The 23,051-nt window shown below is 46.7% G+C and overlaps 2 protein-coding genes across 6 annotated transcripts in view; both read left to right on the top strand.

Annotated features, from left to right (window-relative positions):
• Positions 1-2,257: 2,257 nt before the first annotated feature.
• LOC149333281 (cytochrome P450 2U1-like) overlaps positions 2,258-23,051 on the top strand; it is a 92,986-nt gene continuing 72,192 nt past the window's right edge. For 2 of the 5 annotated variants that reach the window (XM_089558631.1, XM_089558632.1), the window contains exons 1-5: positions 2,313-2,474; positions 2,553-2,687; positions 5,620-5,894; positions 19,463-19,587; positions 22,229-22,332. In XM_089558631.1, the coding sequence (XP_089414757.1) occupies positions 5,680-5,894; positions 19,463-19,587; positions 22,229-22,332 (444 nt within the window). In that variant the 5' untranslated portion in view covers positions 2,313-2,474; positions 2,553-2,687; positions 5,620-5,679. Of the gene's footprint in view, positions 2,475-2,552; positions 2,688-5,619; positions 5,895-19,462; positions 19,588-22,228; positions 22,333-23,051 lie in introns of all 5 variants that reach the window. The other 3 variants (XM_089558630.1, XM_089558629.1, XM_089558633.1) reach the window with 3 other exon arrangements.
• Positions 12,245-12,826, top strand: LOC149333282 (uncharacterized). The gene has a single exon (XM_089555798.1). It carries the CDS (start codon positions 12,245-12,247, stop codon positions 12,824-12,826), a length of 582 nt encoding a protein of 193 aa, XP_089411924.1.

The raw sequence follows: 23,051 nt of genomic DNA on the forward strand, positions 1-23,051 counted from the left end.
TTTTTTGTTTTACTATAGTGGGGCTTATTAAAAAAAGACGGATGTGTGTAAAAACAAGCCTTAGACACAAGATCTACCTTGTGGCTCGAACTCTCACGAAAGTAATTTGGTTGTCATTGAGTGCACGCAACAGGAGCACACAATTTTGGATTAAGCCGGCACTGATTTAGGCAACGGCTGTAGTTGTTATTTCCAGTGCGATTCATTACTTAGGTTAAAAAATAACTTAACCCTACGAATAGCCAAAATGACCACTGAGAGCCCATTGTTTGATGGAAAGGGAGTCATTTTTCGCGCTGTACGCTATAGAGTCGAAGAAAACTTCCTCAGTTTACTTTTGGTCGCCTTCGTGATTGTTCCCACATGTCATGTGTTTTTTCTGCGTGTGTCCGCAACGTTTACTGCCTCTCGGTACACACGTGTTAGTGAAAGCTTTTAACAATTATTTAGTAATTTGTTCGTATAATTGTCAACGGCATGAAAATTGCGTCATCGTTCGAAACAGATGCTCTTCCCAATTTAGTTCAATTACCCCCTCTCTATTAGCGGCTGCGGCCAGTCATCCCCACAAACTTCCTGATGTCATCCGCCACCTCACTGCCGGAAACCCCCGGCTGCTATACGATCTGTTATTGCTATGCTGATGGTCTGCTGTTCCTGGTATTCTTGTTATCCCCGAGGCGGACTTTGCCTCGTATTAGACTCGCTAGTTCTGTGCCTTATACGCAATCAATCAATCAATCAATCAATCAATCAATCAATCAATCAATCAATCAATCAATCAATCAATCAATCAATCCTTTTACTCTTTAGTAAATCCCGTATGGCTGGCAAAACTCCAGTACCGAGTAATGGGTATAGTAAAAATTCAAGTGAACAACTCCCTGCTTTCTAACGACATTCACTGTGCTATTATGGTGGTACCCTCCTGGCAATCTCGTCGGCTGGTAGCTTGCGCGGCAGTACCGCGTCGTGTCACCCTGTACAAATCCAACATTGGCTTGCTTGTGGCAACTTCTTTTTGGGGCGCTCGCTTACAAGCCACACCTTGTGAACAGGACTGGAATGGGCGGCGTTGGAAAGTGTGGCGATGTGCTTCGTGGAAACCGCCGCAGAAGGCAAGATTTTCAAATGCAATGAAAAGAAAATGTTGTGTGCCTGAAAAAAGCCCAGGAAACGTTTGATCCTTATATTTCACTGAAGACCTTTTTTCTGTCTCAAATAATTGCCTGATTTACAATTCAAATCGCTTAGTGCTTGTCTCTTATTATTCGCTGTATTGTCGATGTTGGGTTTGCTATCCATATTTATCAGCGAATAATCACTTCTAAAGCAACGGCGTTTATTTTGTATAAAGAATGCTTCTCCTGCTCTCATATCTTTGATTTTTTGCCCTGTTCCATTTTTTTTGTCATTAGCTCTTATGTATTTCTGTAATTTGAACCACCAAATACTTCGCATTTTTCCGCCATTCATATGTGTATTATTTTGGCATGCAGTAGAAAAAGCATTTGTCCTCAATAATCTCCTTGCTTTTATTGCATGGATCGATAACCAACTTTTGGCTAAGGATCCAGACGGTGATGTTAACTATTGTGCTGAACAAACGATAATAATAAATAATTGAACCGAAAAAATGCACAGCTGCAGGGGGAAAGGCGCGCTGCTTAGTCGGGTATGTAATGTGACAGCAAGCATGTGCGCCGTGTTTTGATAAAAAGGTAAAAATATCGGAGCGGGATTCAGGCCGTTCGCCAATACTGGAGCAGATGGAAACCTGCAGCTGCATAGGATGTTGGAATGGAGCCCGTTTTATATTCTTTATTTTAACGACAATACGGTTGCGGACGGAAACTCTCGTGTTGGAACCCCACGAATAAACATCCGATAAGCGTGTCATAGGGACATGTAAGCGAAAACAAGGAAACTGATAATACCTCATATGAGCGCGTAGTGTCAAGCGACAATGATTTAGAGGCGAAAGCTGCGCACCAGCGCCTGACTAGCGTTCGGCGTCCCTATCGGCTGTCCCTCTTCCGCCGCTACTCTTGGCTGCGCTGGCGGCAAATTGCTATGAACATTCCTTTCACGTGAAACTCCCGCTGTGTTTGGATTGCTAAAGTTTGCACAAGCCGCGCAACGCATGTACTGTATGATCACGTGGTGCGGGCTGAGACACACTTTCTTGATTGTTTTAATTTTAGTCCCAATATAGAGTGTGTATGGTTGCGTGAGAAAGTGAGAAAGTCCTGGGGGGGGGGGGGGGGGGGGGTTGCACTCTCCTCCTCGTCAGCTGGAATGCACGAGCGCTTTTTACTATGACTAGAGACACGCTCTGGCCGTGAGCGTTCCCTTGCGTGAGATATGCTTTGGTTATGTTTTATTTACTGTTTAATTTTCCAGCCTTTCATCTTTGTTTCGTTGCGTTACAGTTATTCAAATGCTTGTGCGCAGCCACGTCTGACTTGGTCTAGGTAAGCAGCCGAACCATTCTAAACAGTTATTCTTAGCTCATGATACTGTATCAGGAATAAAATAAACCTTTGTTTCAGTTGAACCTCCCTGTTGACAGCTGGTGCTGTGAGAACTGCAAGTTACCGTATTGTGGCCGACACGCCCACCTTATATCGGCAGCGGCGGGAACGCAGAGAGGTTTCTGCTCAAGTCTGTTCTATCGTCTATTGCAGGTAAGTATTGCTTTTTCGTTCAGCGAGCGTTCGATTCTATTCTCCTCCTGCCGCTCCCGAGCGTGCAGCCCTCAGTGTACCTGTCGCTGTACGCCATTTTCGAGGTATTCTTTTATCTCGCTTTGAATGGCTCTAACAATATGTATGCAGCATGCTCATGTATTCTCAAGGTTGCTTTATGCAGTGCTCGACAAGTCCTTCCTCATTTTTTACCTTGGAAAATGTTCAGGAGTGACAGAAGCGGCGACTAAAAAAACAGAACATTCAGTCCTGGCAGTGCTCAGCGTGCCATTCTCGCCCTAGATGAAAGGGGCGCTCTCGACAGCGTACCCGATCACTGTGTGGGGTCCGGTGGTATTGAATTTTGTCAGCCGTGGTTAAACGGGGAGAAAGAATTTATCTCCCCTGGCCCCCAGCGTGATGCTTGCTCATGGAACATTGGACGACTGTCTATTCGGTTAGAGGAACGCTCTTTGACCGCAGAAGGCAAGTGCTGGGTCTAGCTTGAATTTTGATCGCTAAGAACTGCGGCATGCTTTCTTGCGAGCGAAGTATATTGCGCTGCAGCATGTTCCAACTTTTCTACGTGCTCAGCAGATTTTTCGTCAAGTTTTCTCTGGAGTATCTTCTTGAGAGACACACTTGGTCCGCATCCAGGGAGCGTGAGGCCTAGCGCCCGCGTAGTTGCCGAGCCCGAAACGAATGAATACGGAAACCACGTGGGTGGTCGGAGTGTTCTATGCATATTTTTATTTACCCTTTGTTCCGATTCTCGGAGTCGCGGCTGCGGGAGCCGGGTGGCCTGGTGGGCGGCGCAACGAACTGGCTGCTATTGCTGTTCTGCACCGGGCGCTCAGACACCGTCCGATACAGTGGGCGCCGACCGCTCAGAAGCTGCTTCATGCAATGAGCGCAGTCGGACGACATTACAGCGCTGATGTCTCCTCGCGGCTGCGCGCTCGTAACTGGTTTCTGGCTCTTGTTTTTTTCATGAGTGTTGTCAGCGCGCTATTAAGATATAAAGCTTTTCTGATTCACCTGCACCACAACAGAGGAGACTCGACCACCGGACCATTGTGTTAAGAGGGGGGAAAGTTGATACCCACCTATTTTGTAACCTCATATGAAATGAGCAATACGTTCAACTCAAAAGAGAGCTTTGTTCACTCGAACTTCGCATTTGGACAGACGCCCGGCACGTCTTACTAGCGAGTTACGCATTGCGCCACGAGGCCCTTGCGGACGCCGCTCCTCCCCATGACGTAAGTTAAAGGCATGTGGAGGGTGTGTCGGAAATCTTACATTTCCAGTGGAACCACTAAGGCCTGCTGTCCTGTGCGTATCGTCTCGCTGCCGCGTGCTGCGATAGAGCGGGCTGTATCCTGTTCGGTACAACCATCCAGGGCAGCCGTGTAGAAACTCGGGAGCCCCCGAAAGGAGCGCTTTCAATAGAGACGGTACTTGAAATAGTGGTACTTGTTTCTTCTAGCATAAGGCCCACATAGCTCTTCCGTTCGATTCCTGAAATAATAGAATTTTCGCACGTGCGCTACAGAATTTCGCGACCGCTCCCAGCCAGTGCCGATAGACATTGCGGCCTATCACTTTCTGTTGTGCAGCCATTCGGTTAATCTCTTTTTTGTCTTACATCATGAATGATGCCAACTTGTGCTTGGCCCGAAATTCCGGGAATGTCACGAACTCCAGCTGAGCCCGGTCAGGCGAAAGGCATGAGCAAAATATTCCTTGAAAAGATCGCACTTTTGATATAAGGATCCACGAAGCCAAACGCACAAAAAAGCGAATACACAGGAAGAGAGCAAACGCGAACAACGCAATCCTTGAGGACGGGAATAGATGTTGAGCGACCGGTTGTACCTCTGGTGCCCCGTTAAACATTATCGACGGTTGGGGGCAGCAATGCGAGAACTGTTTTATGCTTTCTGTGGCATTAATGCTGCCAGAACAGAGCCCTTCAGCAGAGAAAAGCAAAACAATCAGCCAAAAACACATTTAATAATCCTTTCCTGCATTTCAAAGAATGCTGCGTGTAGCTGCTACCCTTTTTTCAAAGACGGCTGGTTCTCAAAGCTAACAAGCAGCAGTATTTACTTCTCAGCGGTTAGTTTGTCCCTTAGGGCTCACATTGAGACCAAAAGGTGTCTAAAATTGAGCATAAGATTTCTCTTTACCGTATTCAGAATTATAGCCTAAGGAGCGAAATAAAGTCTTTCATTGGTTATTTGGCAAACAATTTCCCAACCTCCTCTATTTCCGGTAAATATTCTCCGTGCTTGGCGTGCAGATGTAGCGCCATCATGCAGCACCGGCTTAAAAGCTCCCTCCCAATGTACGGTGCTGGTCCAGTAGATGGCGCAGGTGACGAGCCGCGCACAGCTTTCGTATTCCCGCGAGTAAGGAGACCGAAGTTGAGCTCATAAACTCTTGTTAGGTCATGGACTGAGGCAGAGAATAAAATATTAGAGTGAAATTAGCGTACATGCCACCCAGCAATGCAGAAAGCTCAGAGTGAGTTTGATATAGATTCTTTTGTCCCTCTTTACGCTTGTCGCATTTATGGGACCTGTGGGGGTCCTAAAGAAATTTTAATGTCCTTAAAGCAGTGCTCGACATAGCCGTTGGACACTTTTTCTTCTTTGCACGTTGGATTAGCTCGTTCGGCCGGTAAAAGGGGGAAGTGAAAGGGTAAAGGCATCACTAAGGTTGTTGAAAGTCAGTGTTCCTTCTTAGCTTATTGTCTACACGTGTGATGCGTTGATTCGCAAATCTCCAGTTGTAGGCATCTAGTATGCACCTTACAGCATTTGAATGAAAATATATGCATTTTCCTCCATACCGTCTAGGCGTACCTAGTGTGCAACTGTATCTCCTGCCAAGTATCTCCACAATGACTGCAGGATGTGCTTTTCAGAGATTACAACGCAGCACCTAAGTTCAACGGAAGGCAAGAAATCCTTTAGTTCTTCAGACCATGGATTTCGGTACACTTCTGGTAGCTGCAACTACTTATCTGCTAGTTTGGCTCTTGGTGCGAAAATGGCCGCGCCATCGAAGGCTTCCTCCGGGCGCTAAGCTCCCTCCTATGCCACCGACAACATCATTCGTGGGACATGTGGAGATAAACCATCCGGATTTTTGCCGCAAGAAGGCACTGGAATGGGCGTCGCTCTATGGACCTATTTACAGGCAAGTTTTCCAGGGAAAGCTGGGAACTAGTCATAATCTCTGTCAATTTGTTTTATTCCGTGGAAACAAAGCCTCCGTGTCCATTCACCGCCAACCAAATGGAAAACGTAGTTTAAAAAGGGAAATGTTGGCTGGCTACGAATTATTGGAGTTCGTGGCTGGCGGAGTGTTGTCGACCGTTCCTTGTCCTGGAGAGATTGATAATAGCTTCTGAGGAGGCTTGGGAGGCACGAATGAAATTGCTTGACGTCCCATTTCTTCTGACAACGAACAACTGAAGAGTACTGGTCTGCCAACAGTAAGGACTACTTCAAAAGACATGGTTACCTCGCATGTTATCTGAATGGGCACAAAGTTGCGAATGTGCGACGAAAACTAAGTATGAAGCTGCAATCCAGGTGCTTCCGAAACTAGTGTTTTTTGGAGCATGTGAGACACGACATTTACGCTCTATGTTAATCGTTTCTTTTAATTGAAAGGCCGGCACGAATTAGGTTGGGCGAAGGAAAAGCAAATAAACATATTGTAACCCTGCAAGCTCCGCCTAAGAAACAGTGCTCAAAAAATCGATGCACTCAGCGCCGTCACTGTCCGCCCCGTAGTCATAATCGCAATCATGAGCCCTTTCGGGGACATATTTTGCCACCAAAAACAAATTTTTTCGCTCTAGTATGAGGCTTTAGGACAAAAGGAAAATAAGTTCTCCACCAGGAAAAGCAGATGGATTCTTTACTGGGATATTCATAGGTTCGCGCGAAGTGTCATAACTGACGCACATCGCAAAAGTGACATCTGAGGACATTCCATGTAAACGCCCAAAGGATCACAGAGCAGTTCAAGCTTGGGAAAAATTTTGGTATTCCTGGAGGTAATAAAATTTGCCAGCAAAAAACATGGCGGACGACGTGCTACCGTACACACACAGCCAATCTATTTGTGAAATAAAGGGTGCTAATTCACTTGAAAGAAAGCAAGATGCTGACAACTCTATGAGAAAGCTTCGAGTTCACTTTTCGCACAACTGTATACCAGGCACCTTACCTTAGCCATGCCTTATAAACACCAGAAATACTTTCGGATCCGACTTCGGTGCTTTCTTTTTGTTTATCATGCTCACAATTCTATCTCTCTGACACGTGCAGCATCTTGTCGTTTCAGCGAATGCTGAGAGAGGAACACTAGCGCATGGAAATGCTAGAGCGGCCAGTTGGGCGCGATTTTCAAGATGAACCAAAGAATAAAGACGATGGACACAGCAATTCCGTAAGCGGGCACTAAAAGCTCAAAATTATCATTCCTGTGCGGAGTATACTTAAATAAGAATGGGACGCTTAGAGAATACTTGGCAGGCTAATCAATGCTGCGCCAGTGCTTTCTTTCTGCACTAATGAGTCCATGCTGCGATGTGTACTTTCATACATATATACGCAATGACAGTCACCGACACGCACCTTTATTCTGCCATTTGGCTGTGCTTCTACTTCCCTTTCCTCCTTGCGGAAGCGTTTCTGTTCTCGCTGCCCTTCCTCGGCTGGCACTCTCGCTCGGTGATTGCGAAGACCCACGTTGCTGAGTGCTCTGTAAGACTATTGTCTGGCAACTCTCCCTTGGGCAGCGGAGCCAGTCGAATCCGCGCTGTGGTATTACTGTGAACAGTAATCATGTTTAAGACACACTGAGTTAGAACTGTATTGCTGCCTCGCCCTTACATAGCAACTTCTGCTATTAACACTGCTACAATAAATCAAGCGCACAGTTCTGCTGCCGTGTACAGCAAAGAGAAACACATAGTCCTGTCATTATGGGAAACATACTGTAAAGAACCAGTAATTTGGCGCTTGTAGTACTGCATTTTAATAATGCTGCTAATATTTAGCAAGTACCAGTACTAATTAGCGAAACGAAGTGTGGTAAGCGCATTGCCTGCTGCTTGCCGAAATGCCGTGGGCTAAAATTTCATTCAAAGACTAGTTTTTATGCGGCCTAGTTAGTATCATCCTCAGCATACATACAGTGTTGCACATGTACAAAAATGTGCCGACATATGTATAATGAATTTTTTAAAATACAAGGGTGCGTCGTTTCGGCCATTACATCTAGTTGAAGACAACATCCTATTAGACTTATGTGTTCAGCGCTGCATAGAGCTCACTGAAAACTTGTAACACCACGGTTTAGCTCACCGCAATTTGGCGGCAACGCATGCGACTTTACGCCCACATTGTTTTTATCTACGAGTAGCTTTTGTGGCGAAAGTAATGCTAACTGCATCCCACTCGAATTATTTTCGATGTTGCTTCTTATCGTCCATTATAGGCGTCGACACAGCCACACGAACACACAGAAAAGGCTCTTCCAGAGAAGATCATGTTAACACTCTTACCTATTGCTCAAGGAAGAGAGTGGTTTTTATTTTCGACTTTGCTTTGTTGTAGATTTGAGTGAGACACCACCAGTTCAATAGAACTACCCCATCTGACCGACGAAATTATTCAGCCCTTCTCTTTTTTAAATACATGTAATCATATATTTTTGAAGCTGTCAATTGCGCACTTAGATTCATGCTTGTATTGGTTGAAAACCTCCATAACGGATTCTTCCGGTCGAGGCGTTTCGGTGGTTGACTTAGTACAAAGACGAAACTTGTTGCTAACGTCTCTCCTTTGGTCTTACTTTTATGCATCAGTATAATCGTTTTGTGTTTGAGTCGACGTCTCCAAGAGTGAAGTACTGTTGCCCATGTCAACGTAATCGGTAGGATTTGCACGCGAGTATTGAATGAAGTGCGCGCAATATCCTCTTGAGACACTGGCAATAGAAAGTTTGTCCACCTTGAAAACGAAATCACGAGCGGCGAATCTATTGAAAACAAAGGTTACTGTAGTATAAAGTTATTCCTCTCCCGGTTTTGTAAATTTCTCATATAGACGTAGTGGATACGTTCAAGGTAATTGATCTTTTCTTTTCCTCAAGAGCTCTCATAACTATGAGTGTCATTTTTATGTGGCGGTCTGAAAGAGCGGCCGCATTTGCGAGCATCTAAAAAGGCGACAAATCAATTTTAGGTGCCGAATGCAACACATATCAATGCAAGTCACACAAATAGGATTTTATTTTATAGACGAAATGTGTAACTTGACTTTGAGCTTGGAAATTTCATATTTTTTCTGCTTTGAATATTTTTTCCCACAGAGCCCAGATTTAAATACAAAGAAACATAGTATACACATGTTTTATGAAACAGATTTTATATCCTAAGCACTTCGAGAAAATTCACATGACATGTATTTCATGTACGAGAATGTTTAGCGTTAGTGATGGTTTTGAGTGAAAAAACTGTTATAGTAGTGTGGATGAAACGTCTAAGATCACTATCCATGCTCGAGTGCATATAGAAAAACTAGCGCCGCCTTGCGCACCGCGCGCCTTCTGCAGAAGCTCGCTATTTTTCTTAACACACGGTACAACAGTCGGAAGGATGTTAAGTTCCTGGAGTGAGCCATTGCCGTCGATGTTCCCGTCATAACACGAATAACACTCCGAGAAGTTAATCGCGCGCAGCATTTGTTAAGATTACAAGGTCTGTGTTTTGGATGGTTCTGACGCCGAAGCTGCTGCAATTCAGGAATGAGATAAGAAGAGCTATGACACCGAAAAGCTTATTCTATTTGAAGAGGAGATGTACTGGCGCTGACAAGACCACGAGCTCACGGACCAGCTAAGGGAGATCAGAGAGGAACAGCCAGCGAATTCACCTCTTCAGTACAGCGTGCGGTTGGAAGGCCACAGGAGCCGCCAGCCCAAAACTAAGCAGCGAGCTAAGAGCCAACGCACTTAAATTCGGCGGCATAATTTGGAGCTTGGTTCCGAGCAGGATATTAGGAGTTAGCTCCTGTAAATGCGGTTCACGAGAGCAATTTAGTCATTTTGCCCCACTATCGGGAATTACAAATATAAGGACAACGAATATATTGTAACGACGAAGAAGTTCCTCTTCAGACGAAGACGACGACGAACTTCTGACCGTTGTATTGAGCCTGAGTACATCATCATCATCATCATAATCATCATCAGCGGCATTGCCATCGCTTTGTGTGTGTGCTCTCGGTGCTCGACCTCACTGTCTACGGACCGCCGGCGCTCAGTGCCTCTAACCATCTCAGTACCCATCTTGCATTTGGTGGAGTCGCCGGGTAAAAATATCCATCGCGGAGCTGCGTAGCCGCACTCTTCCTACGCTTGGAATGCCAGAAGACGTCCAACATCAATCTCTGCAAGCGGGTCCATCTCTCATCTGTGGCGGCTCCCTTCGCCAGCGCTGTCCGGCTATCTTCAGCGGAGCCGATGAGGATGACGTGAAAGATTAGCTCGCGTCATACGAACGGGTGAGCCTGTACAATAGATGGGGCGGCGATACGAAGCTGAACCACGCAGTTTTTTATCTAACGGGGGTCTCTAACCTCTGGTATCGGAACCATGAGGGAGACATCGGAACTTGGGCAGCCTTTAAAACGAAGCTCGCCGAAGTCTTTGGTCGCCCCTCTGTCCGGGAACTTCGTGCTGAACGTTTGCGTGAACGCTCGCAGCGCGTCGGCGAGAGCTTCACCAGCTATATAAAAGAAGTCATTTACTTATGCAAACGTGTCAATGCGAACATGTCCGAAGCCGACAAGATAAAACACATCTTGAAAGGTATCGACGATGATGCCTTTCAGATGCTATTAGCCCACAACTTGCGCATCGTTAGGGAGGTGTTCACGCTCTGCCAGAGCTTCGAGCAGCTGCGCAAACAGCGGTTATTGACTCGGCAACACCAAGCCCACGTTTAATCACTTTCTGGTCTGGCGCCTGACGCTGAAAGCACCTCTATGCTGCAGCAAATCAAAGATTTCGTCCGTGAAGAGGTAGCTTGGCAACTCTCACTTCTGCCTAGCCCTCAACAGGCGCCGCCTTATTTCGCCCCGGCTCTTCGACAGGCTATACAAGAGCAGGTCACTGAGGCGCTTCAGTACTTCCATCCTGCGCCACCTGTCACCGCACCCTTGATTTACTCCGGTTCTGCTCGAATGCCTGCTCACTGGCCTTTCCGTGCTATGGGTCTCTAACCCGTTTTCCTTCCCTACTCCTTTGCGCCATGGCGAATGGCTCGTCAGTATACAACCCCTATTGAAAAATCCGGTATCGCGGCAAACCGGATTTTACCGGAACATATCGGTTTCATACCGGTCCGGTATCACTCTCATACCGGCGAGACCCGTCCGGTTTGTTGGCTATACCGGTTCATACCGGTCCGGTATCGATCCCAAATCGGACAGACCGCTCCGGTACGGAGCTCATACCGGGCAGTCCATTCCCGGTTCGAAGCTCAAATCGGACAGACCAGTCCGGTACGGAGCTCAAACCGGACAGACTAGTCCGGTACGGAGCTCAAACCGGACATACCAGCCTGTATTCAGAGCGATATGTCCGGTACGGAGCTCAAACCGGACATACAGCCTGTATTCAGAGCGATATGTGCTGCGGTTTTGGTGCTTGGTCTGCAGATTGACTGTTGTACGCCAGCAGATATATTTTAGGGGAAGGGGGGGGGGGGCAGCGTGCGCATAAGTGCGATAATCAACACATACACGGTTTTGTTGAAAGGGCTAGGAAAAGAAAAGGGCTAGCGTGAGCTTCGCAGTGGCAAAACATGCAGTTTGTGCATGAAAGGCGGGGGCTGCATGAAGGTGAATTGCGGGCAACCGCCATATTGCCTTCCCGTGCAGCACCCTGACAAAGCCAGGGCGGCTGTGTGCGGGCAAACGGCTAGTATATATCCGCTAGCAGCCTTCGTAAGTCCTTCGAAGATTACTCTGGATTTCACAGTGCACAACTTCAAGACTGGCTGATAAACATGGCGAGCCTCCGGTGACTGCGCCAGAGGCTCAAAAAGGTTTGTTACTGTCGCGTTCATTGCAGCAGCTTTCTTAAATGTTCGCTAGCGGCAGCCTCTAGCGACGCATCGATGAAGAAAGAAAATTCTTGGTTTTCGTGCAGGAATTCTTTCCACTTCTTTTTCAAGTGATCGCCCATTGATAACGCAACTTGTCCAAGCGTCATCGCGAGCGGCCCCACCCTTCACTCTATCAGGAACACATACTAGTCACAAATCGCCCAGAACATTTCTATCGACGAACAAGAAAAGGTTAATTCAACGGAGCCGGCAGCTTGGGATGTTCCCTTAAGATAGTTTGGAGAGCAGGTTTGGACGTTACCGCCGGCTTGCTGGATCCAATTATCATATTTCTGTTCAGCAAATATTTGAGTCGGAAACCAAACTGCGTCTTCAAGACTCATTGGTATTTCCAGATATGAAAGAACTCTCAGAGTCCAGCACCATCACATTTGACGGCAGGAAATTGCAAGACCAATACAACATCACGGTTACATGGGATGACATCAATTCAAAGAAACAAAGTTTGCCCGCAGTAATTTACATAGCTGGTTTCTGCGCCCACGCCGCCTTGAACAAGCTTCCTTGCGAAGCTTATGCAAGAAACCTTACAAGAGAGGACAGGGACATTCCACCGGACGAGAACTGTCTAATTCAAGGGCTCACTAGAGGAGCGCTCAAATTTCCACAGCCTGTCGTTGTGAACGCTGTTCTGCACACAGAAATTGTGCTTGAAAAATTGACGACAAAAGAAAACGCCGCGCAGTTCCATTCCACACGCCATCAGAGAGAGCTGCTCCTTTGCTTGCTGAAGCACTTGTTGAGCGATGACGAAGAGTTGGATGTTTGCTGCAACGAACATCACCCGGACAAAGTGATTTCCAACATTTTGTGGGCTGCCACGAACACCTACATGAAAAATTACGTCCAGATGAAGACGGACCTGCTAACGGCTAAGAAGGCCGCAGCTCAAGAGAGAAAATTAAAAAAGTGCAAATGAACCGTGACCGGGACATATTAGTTATATGACTGAAATAAAGGCATCAAGAATGTAATATGGTGATTTTTTTGCCTCCATTTTCTTTTTTCTTACTCACTCGCGAAGGAGCTAAATTTTAATTGTCCGATGTTTGGAGCTCATGCGTGCCGCATGCACTGCGCGCGACGCCGGCAGATACTTTCCCGCACTGCTCGGTCAAGGTGCGTGACGTCACGGAGCGAGTGCGCAGGCCTGAAAGTATTCTAGGAGGCTTTTGGTCCGGTCGCACCAAAAAACCTGCGCATTCCTGGCTTTTCTATCGGCCTTTGTTCCTTCCCCTTGGGCTCCTATGTGTCTGTCCTGTCCCTTCCAGTGCCGTTCCCCGAAGCGGCGCGGAGGCGCTCACTCTACAACCCACGACCGAGCATTTTAAGCCGCCCTCCCGACCACGCTACCCGCGAGGCTTCCATGAAGTGGCGAGGAGGTTCCGATTCTACTTTTTCACTGTGCCCGGTCGCAGCGCGGTGACTTTATGCAGAAGTCCTCCCCCGCCTTTCCTGCGTTTGTTTGGAACAGGTTTTTCTCTCCTGCGGCTGGGAAATCGAGTGTCAAGCGATGAAGGTAGCTGCGAAAACACGCTGGCACTCGCTCGTTGGCGTTGAATTTGTGTTATACAATTTTTTGCGCCTTTCTTCGTGTTGCCTTGATCAATCCATGATCAAAGATGACATCGCCTTTCATGCGTACGTCCAGTGCAAATATGATGGAACCCTATCATCCTTGTCTCAGTGATGAATGACTTCGCTCCGAAAGACGTGAGTGGTGAACATTTGACCGGTGGAGGCCACGGCGGTGAAGGCGGATTTCATGACGGCGACGTCGTGCTGCTAGGACGTAAGTACGCATTTTAAATCACTCTGTTCTTTAAGTACTGCCTCCGTCTCGGGTATATGCTCGGCGTCAACAGAAACGTTCTAACTGTCCAGTGTCTTTTTAACTAAAACTTTGTAGATTGCACAGCGTAGAGGGACGAAATAGCGCAAAATTTTCTTTCGGTTACATACCGAAATTGCTTGTCCTTCATGATAACACGACTAAAATTAGTTTTATAGTTTGTATTCTTTCTTTACAGAGGCATGTGGTGTACACGTGCGAGAGCAATCATCGATAAGCGTCCTGAGGGGGAGCGGCTCAAGCCCTTGAACAAACATCAAGCATCGCATCGATGCTGCGGTATGTGCCGTAAATAATGGAGGATGACCACGCAAGCATCGGAATCGTCCGAGCAACCTGTTTACACACCAACAATGTTACGACGCAGATTTTCAATACATTATTGATTCAAATATGGAAGGCGTAAGGTGCATTCACGATACTGAGCATTGCTAATGCTCAGGGCCTGGCGTCTTGAGACACCTTGCTTGTCTGTGGCTGGTCTGGGCCCACGAGGGCCCGCAATTCAGAGCCCCGCTTGTGCTACTGTGGTATGCATTTGTAATTATTGCATACAGGTCCACCTCGGGAATGGAATCTTTATTCCTTCGGCAACGTGGGCAGCAGTTATGGTGGCACCCAAAGATTCGCGTTTCTGCAAGGATGCAGCCTTTGGACGACTCCACAACACCTGGAAAGGAGCGTTACAGGGCAAGCTTGCCATCGGAACCTGAAGTCAGAAGCCTCGACAGTGGGCAGGAAGCCAATGACCCCTGAAAAGCTACAAGTCATTGGTCGTAAGTTGCATGTCACAGTGCTCAATGCATTATGTTGTGTGTCAGTGCCCAATTAAATGATAAGGTGGGGGCATTATGTACTACCAATCATATTTTCTTTTCTGCAGGTGCTTTTCACTACTTCATTGGCCAGCACCCTGTAGAGACCCCAGCGCCGGTAGATCGTCGCAAAGAGTTAAATTATTACCTCAGTGAGCTGGTTCAAGACATGCGAAAAAAATAAACATCTTTTGGTGTTTTTGATGCATTATAACACTCACCAAGCTAAGAATACTAGGTAAAAGCTGGGAGCAAATAACACAATTGCACATCGACTGCAATACGAGTCGCTGATAATCGCAGATTACCAGTTTCTGAGGCTCTGTATATTGCAGCATTTGGCATGTACACTTATGACCCCAGTTTTTGGGCAGATTTAGTCCAAGTGGAATATATTTGAAGCATTTTATTCCTGCCTTTGTCCTGTGATACAGGGCCCTCCTGTATAATACGGGCCTAGCCTGTAGAATACAGGACTGTCCTGCAATCCGGTACAAATTTTAAACCGGAACCGCGTACCGGGTTATTGTACAGGATTTGCGATACCGGATTACCGGAGTATCCTGTACAAAACAGGAGAGTCCTGTGTTATACAGGACTGTCCTGTTTTATACAGGATATTCCGGTAATCCGGTATCGCAAATCCTGTACAATAACCCGGTATGCGGTTCCGGTTTAAAATTCATACCGGATTTTTCAGTAGGGACCTGTTGCGTCTATTCTCACCTGCGAAGACCCCGCCGATTCGCCTCATCTAGCCGTGACTGCGCTCAGCCCTTCATCTTCTGCGCCTGATTCCTCCTCTACAGAGCTCTTCCTTCGCTCTACCGACACCGATCTTCCTTCCCCGCAACGGACGCAGCTTCTTAACCTCCTTCTCCAGTTCCGCTCTTCCTTCGACTGCCATCGGACTTCCTTGGGCCAAACTTCCACGGTCCCCCGTCGTGTCGACACCGGCAACCACGCACCAGCGCGGCAGCGCTACTATCGTGTATCTGCCACCGAGCGCCATGCTATCAAAGAGCAAGTTGCTAAAATGCTCCAAGACGGCGTGATCCAGCCCTCCAGTAGCCCTTGGGCTTCGCCTGTTGTGCTGGTCAAGAAGAAAGACGGCTCCATCCGATTTTTTGTCGACTACCACCGCCTTAATAAGATTACACGGAAGGATGTCTACCCTCTTCCGCACAACGATGACGCTTTGGACTGTTTGCAAGGAGCCGAACTATTTTCTTCCCTCGATCTTCTTTCCGGATATTAGCAGATCCCCACTGAAGTGGCCGATCGCCACAAAACCACTTTTGTATATCCGGACGGCTTATACGAATTTACAGTAATACCATTCGGCCTTTGTAATGCACCGGCAACATTTGAGAGGATGATGGACACCATTTTGCGGTGATTAAAATGGAAGGTATGCCTCTGCTACCTCGGCGACATCGTCGTCTTTTCTGCGGATTTTGACACCCACCTCCACCACCTGAGGCACGTCTTGAACTGCCTTTCTGATGCCGGTTTGCAGCTAAACACAAAGAAATTTCGTTCTTTCGCTCGTAAACTCACCATCTTAGGGCATGTTGTCTCCAAGGCAGGCGTTTCTCCAGAGCCAGCCAAACTTCGTACGGTCGCTGCTTTTCCCAAGCCTACATTCGTCACAGAACTGCGCAGCATCCTTGGCCTGTGTTCCTACTGAGTTTTGTTGCATAGATTGTTTTATCACATTTCAAAATAAGCGATGATCGTTTGAAGCTCTAAACAAGTGTCCGTGGCAACCAATTATGCCTCTGGCAATGTACGATGTGACGGACATCCTTCTCAAGCATTTCGCTAAAGTCGTTAGTACAATTTGTTTTACTAGTTAGAATTCTCTAAGTTTTCTCCTACATTGTCAAAACCACATTAGCAGCAATGCACGGCAAAATCAGTGACGACAGCTGTTTTGAAAGATGTGCGAACTTCTTTGGTGAGCTTCAAAACACCCGGCTTTGCGCATCGATCGAATGGCTGCAAACTATGGCAGAGTCATTTACCAGCAAAGAATTTACGAACAATGGAGTGTTAAACAAAATTCTTGACGGATTTTGCAAGCACAAACTTGAGGGAATAGTTATCATGAATATATCATCCATGAAACACTCAGCATATTTCGTAACAACCATGGCCTCACCTCATCTTCAGAAAGAAAATTCGCCGCGTTCTGTTCCAAGGAAAGATTGCAGCGCAATGTTGAAAAAAAAAAGACTTTTTTGGGGTGTTTAATCTGGAACACCAGCGAAAATATGTAGCATGCTTTACGTGCTTATGAATGTTCATATAGTGTTCAACACCTCGACAAAATACAAAAATTTGCCACCGACCGTATTTTAATCAGGGGATTTTTTAGTGTTTCCACACTGTTGTTTTGCTGTCTCCAAAAGACACGCAGGGTATTTTATGTCAGCCTTTAGCGCTTTTCCTAGGAACAGAATTTTAAAGTGTTAGTTGAAAGGTCTGCGCTATGCAGGGCGAAATCTTGGCCCTTATAACATTTTTTTTGTTTTAAAGAATGATCTTCAACATTAGTAAAAAGCTTTCAGGCTGATGAGTTGGCCCAAAATCGAAAAATGATTAAACTGGTCTATTGCGCAAAATTCCTTGCGCGTACCAGTGATGTACGGTATCCTTAATCATCCTGTTTAAATTTTGAAGTATTTATTGGGAACTTATTTGTCGTTATTTGACACTAAATTTCTCAAATGCAGTAATCAGGGCAAGCACAGGTGTCCTGCTCTTTGCGAGAAGTTTTTTTTTTGCACAAAGATAACTCCACACTTTTTCGTTCCTCTGGTCAGAAAGTGACACCTTATACAAATCAAAGATGTAGACCTGCCACACATGCGTGGTCCCATCTGAAATCTCTCTAGCTTAAATACTGGAATTTCGCTCCAATGAGGCATTCATGTGAGCATTGCTTAGGTGCCTTAAGACCATGTGATATCACTTGTGTTTGAGGCGACCATTTCAGTTTAGTAACACGTAATTATATAGCGGCAGGTAAATTCGGCCATTCTTCAATCCACAGTGGGCAAAAGACGCACACTGACTTAGCGTCTTTAAAATTTCTGCAAAGCGTACGGTAATGGCCCTCCCGACAATACACCGGGAAAACATTGTATATAACTCTAACCTGCAGCCTCAGAAAATATTCATTCAGTTTTTAAATGGTGCTTCTGGTTAGTCCGTTGAGTGCCCTTATAGTGGCGAAATGCATATGTGGTGACGAAGAATATTCCAAATATTGAACGGTTTGCATCCTTTTATCTTGTTTGCGCGTCTAGAGAGAAAAAAGCGTTCGGTTTTTGTATTAATCTCCTTTGAAAAGTATTGTTATATTCCTGCTCGTAAGCGAGGTTAGAGAACGGTAACGTCAAACGAGTTTGCTTCGCAGCATCGAAATCTTTTTTGTGATTAGAAAATTGAGTGCCTATGTTCTCAAAACTTGCAGTAGCATTCGAGAGCACTAATTAGGTGGCAGCGGCACTTACTCGTCGGAGGGAACGTACTGGCTTGGGCACTCAGGTGGTCCCTCAGTGTTTCCTGCAGTGATATCTGTCACGACCGAGTGCTCACACTCGGCCAGGGCACTCTTGCGTATCTTTCTTCAATTCTCACAGCTACCAGCCACGCCATGTCCTCACGGCTGCTGCAGCTCACTGTAAATCTGCGAATAGACAGCAGTACCTACTCAATGAAGCCCAGGGTTGAAACTCTCCTTTTGCAAGAGACCTAAGGTAACTCTGTTGCAAAAGTTATAATACATAACAGATACCACATCGGACGTTTCTGAATGCGAGATGGGGCCTGAGCACTTTAACACAATGCAGTGAAATTATACGGGCCTTAACGCCGTGGCACGTGATATGGAGACTAACCTGGGCATTCGCATTGATGATGCGAGTGGAATGTGGCTTTAGGTTGCTGGTGCAGGCTCATGAATGAAGGATCTACTTTTAAGATGAAATTTGCGCGGAGGGGAACAGGAATGTGCTCCGCTAAGGGCCCACGCGAGTGACTGAGCGCGCGCGCGCACACACACGCACGCACGCGCGCGAGCTCGGTTACTGCGACCCAGTTTTGCCTAGACGACCGCTATTCTTCTTTCAACTCAGCTAATTCGACACCGGGGTTCACAGAGACCGCCTCCGACGACCGCGATCTCCGTTCCTTCTCTGATCCGGGATACGATGGATTTTCGCCACGCGACTGCCTGTCCCCTTCTTTCTCCTCAAATCCGCCTCTCAAATGCCGATGCGGTCTGTCTTCGAATGAACCAGGCTTGGACTTTCCCCTGCCTCGCTCACCTCCAGACAATCCACCCAGCCCTGAATGTTCGCTCTCTGAGGCTCTAGCAGCACTGTATCGCACTATCGGGGCTGCCGTGCTATTCAAGCGGCACCTCGTACACCCGTGGCAACTGAACCGTTCTGGGAGAGCACCTTTTCCGTTCCCGGCCTGGAGAGGTAGCGCCTCGGGTTCGCCGGGCTGAACCAGCTTCGCGGCATCTTGGCGCCCTTGGTGTCGTGGAGTGAGGGCTGTAATCCCCGTCCCACCACATGTACGTCCGGATTAAGGCAGTAGATGTTTCTCACCTAGACATTGTTGTCATTCCTATCATGTATACAGTTTTTTCCACTTCTCCAAGCGGTTTAGTTTCGGCTCCTACTGGTAATTATTTTTCCAAAATGGACACGGCATTGATAAGTATAGCCGTTAATGAATCTAACTAGTAGGTAAATATGAAACCGCTGTAAGATTCTGTTCTGACAGTGGACGCCGACAATTACAACACAATGCTTTAGCGCGGTGAAAAAGTTTGGATTAACGTTTTCTTTTCTTTTTCATGTTTTTGCAGACTAAGGCAGTACTTTACAGACGTGGTGCTCGTTAACGACCTGGAAAGCATGAAAAAGTTTTGCCGCGGAAAGCAGTTCACAGAGCGTCCAAATATACTGCCCTCGGGCAGCGACTACTCTCTGGGCAAGTCTGGCCAAGGATCAAAATTAGGCGCCATTTCGCGCAGTTGTATGAATGTTAAGCGAAAATGTAGAGTTCGAAAAACACTATAAAATCAACAAATGTACCATTGCGAGTGCATGGGCGTTTTAAAACATGTGTGCGAGTTTGTCGTCAAGAGGGATAATGCGGGCATTTATTCACCGTTTTTACATTTTCCAATTAAATGTCGCGAGTGTTGCCAAATCATGGTTACCAAAAGTGGTTTCAGAACCGAGCGTATTGAGAGCTAATTGCACTGCTTATACAGCAGTGTCAAGAGGTGCTATCGCCTCAAGTTCACCTTATAGCTTGGGGTCCCCATAGTATGAATGGGGCTAATTTACACTCCTACTCTCCACTCGAACTGCAAGTTCATTGTAATAAGGCTGCGGTATTCATGTATCCACGTGTCCGCCTCTTTCACATCAGTCGGCTTGGAGCTGCTAAATGTGGAAATGAATGCTGCAACAAAATAGCTATACTCTCCTGCAGTCTACAAGTGTCAACAGGTTTGAACGGGCACGTAAGTCCTGTGCGTTGTGCTGCTCAGCGCCCCCCACCCTGACTAGCAGAATGGTGAAACTGGCCGCGTGCCACCTGTCTGCCATCCGAATGTTCTGCATGCCTGCAACGCCTGCAAATGAATCTATCTTGAGACTTGCTGTTTTTTTGTGCTTCGGCTTTGAGTGGAAGAGAGCGGCTAGTGTTGGGCGACCTATATTAATTTTTACCTATTTCCATCAGTCGACTCCTATCCAGGGTTCGTATGGCCCCCTTTGAGTGTATTTAAAGCAAAATATGATAGGGTAGCTAAATTTGATTAACATCTATTTCATCCGCCTCGCATGCAGCTAGAGTGATAGGGGCGGCTGGTTCGATCCCCCGTGCCAGCGTGGTGAGGTTCGATTACAGTCCCCACGCCTGGCGCTCGGCTCATCTTGGGTGAAATGCATGAGAAGAGGGTTTCTCACCTCACCTGAAGTAGAGGCAAACGTTTGCCATGGCGGTATTTGGCAAAATTTTAGATGCACTTGCGGCATAGAAATTAATGTCCTGTCATTGGAATGCATTTTTTATCAGCCTACGAAACTAGAGTAGCAACGATAACAATAATCTGGGACCGCGGTTTGATTACAACATTTTGCCAGAAGGCACACGGCGACTGTTGTCGGTTTGTCGGTTAGTTAGACTCAGCTCGGCTCCAGTATAGGTACGTGCCACATTAGGGTTATTTTCGCGCTCCAGAACCGGCAAAAAAACGCAGCTTGACGAATCGAAGCGTCTAGATAAGTACTCCTGCATCAGCGCAGCTGGGGCTGCACGATCAAGTTAATGTTTTTTGCCGGCTTAAGGTTGCTTAACTTTACTTTCTATCGCAGGAATTGCGCAGCCACAGTGCAGCATGGTAGCTGCTTGGCATATCATTCACTTGCCACTGATAGAAGTGTGGACACCTCGTACACCTCATGCAAATACGCTGTGGCACACTCAAGGGAGCCCAATTTTAGGCCACCCGAATTGAGACGCCACGCGGCGTTCTTCACAGCCTCAGTGCAGCGGCGCAGCACGACGGTGCCCACTTTCTCCATGCCAAGCCTAAGTTGCGATGCGAGAAAAGCTGTTAAGCGGCAAAGGGCAGGACAGAAGGGCTGTGAAAGGCTTGAAGTTTCCATTTTCGGATGATATGATATGGATGGTTAACAGATGAGGCGGCCGTGCCAACGCCGAGCCCCCCCCCTCCCCCCCCCACCTCCTTCCACATTATTAAAGAAAAGAAGCAGTTCGCACACAATGAGTGATTCTTTGATTGGGTCCCTATTCAAGTTTAAAATGACCTTTTTGATACTATACGCAAATATTAAAAGTAGTTAGAAAGCAACAACGATGATGACAGGATTCAACAGGAGTATGGATAATGGGCGATCAGAAAAGAGGAGTGTAGTGGCAGCAAGGCAGAGCGTAGGAGGGACCAGAAGGAGGTAGACCGGATCTGGCGGCACCTGCGCCGATTGGCATGGGCGAGAGAGAGACCTGGGAGCCGAAAGGCAGAAGCGCTTTGCGCTGTACTTTATCGGGTGTGTATATGAAACTGCGGCCAGAACACTCGCGTTCAGCGTATCGGCGTTGTTCACCATGACATAAACTGGGACTGGTATCACCCGCCTTAACTTTAGTGTGATGATTTCACTGGCAACTGTACCAGCAAATAACGTTACCACTGGGAAAAAAGTTCGGTTCATTTGTTGGCAATAAATGGTGAATCATTGTTTTCATGACCGTCGGTGATGGTTTCGGTTGAGGTTCATTCGGCGTAACTGAAGGTGGTTGCCAAGTTAAGCTTGAAGAATTTCGCCGCTTTTGAAGTGATTGATCTTCGAGCCATGCGCGCACCATGCAAGCTGTTGGTTATTGCGCTGGTCATGGGTTGGCAGTGAATGTTGTTCATCGCAGTCGATAAAAATTGTGGAATATTTTTGCGCCGATGAGCGCCGAATCCCACCAAGTGCTAAAGACTCCACAGTTTAGGAATTTTTGTAAGTGCGTTAAAATATGGCCTAGAGGTACTGTGCAGTTGCAAAACTTGGAGTGTAAAATAAGCAGTGACATGCATGAAATATTTCAGGGTTGTCGTCACAATCCGTCGATGTATGGACGACGAATAGAAGATTTTTCTTGAGAATGCAACATAGCATTGGGTTCAGCACACTGATGGAGACACGTATTGCGGTAAGTTGTGTATATACTGTGGAGACTGAAACAGTTTTAAAATGCGTTCAATGTTATATAAATGAGGCCAATGCGATCAATACCCAGATACTAATCAGTAGTGGTATATTGTCAGTCCAAACCTGTGGGTTAGATGTACAGGCCAGAAAGGGAGGGTTTGAGAATTGATGTCGAGATCACAGACAACTGCGGAGAAAAAATAACAGGTAACGTCAAGAGACAATAACGAGTGGACAGCATATGGAAGAAATGAAAGCGAGTTGTATGCAATCTGAATTATACATGTGTGTACGGGATAATTGACGGTAATCATGGCTCCTTAGGGTAACGAAGTAGATTCCAAGAGGAGGCAAACGTTGGACGGAACGGCAGAAAATATTTTGGCCTTGTTGAATGAGAAAGACTGCGAGTGAAAGATGGACGCAGTTGGTATAGGCCAAAAATTACTAGAGTTCAGCACGTGTGCATTTGATCTGGAGTTGCACGTAGCGATGGTGATTATGCTGTTTTTGATTAACTTTTTCGTCCCTGAATGCCGCATTCCTGGTACAAGTTCTTGAGGCACCCCTTTTAATGTGAGCGCGTTAGTACCCCTATGTCGGGAAAGAGTGGTAAGGTTCAAAACGCTTTGTTTAGCCTGGTCGGCTCATGGTTTTGCATTCGTGGGTCGTCGGCACGTCTGACAACAATATTAGCTCGATAGTAGGATGATTTGAAGA

This window comes from Amblyomma mixtum, chromosome 8, assembly GCF_055824585.1.
Source record: "Amblyomma mixtum isolate Tamu chromosome 8, ASM5582458v1, whole genome shotgun sequence".
Taxonomy (NCBI): Eukaryota; Metazoa; Arthropoda; class Arachnida; order Ixodida; family Ixodidae; genus Amblyomma; species Amblyomma mixtum.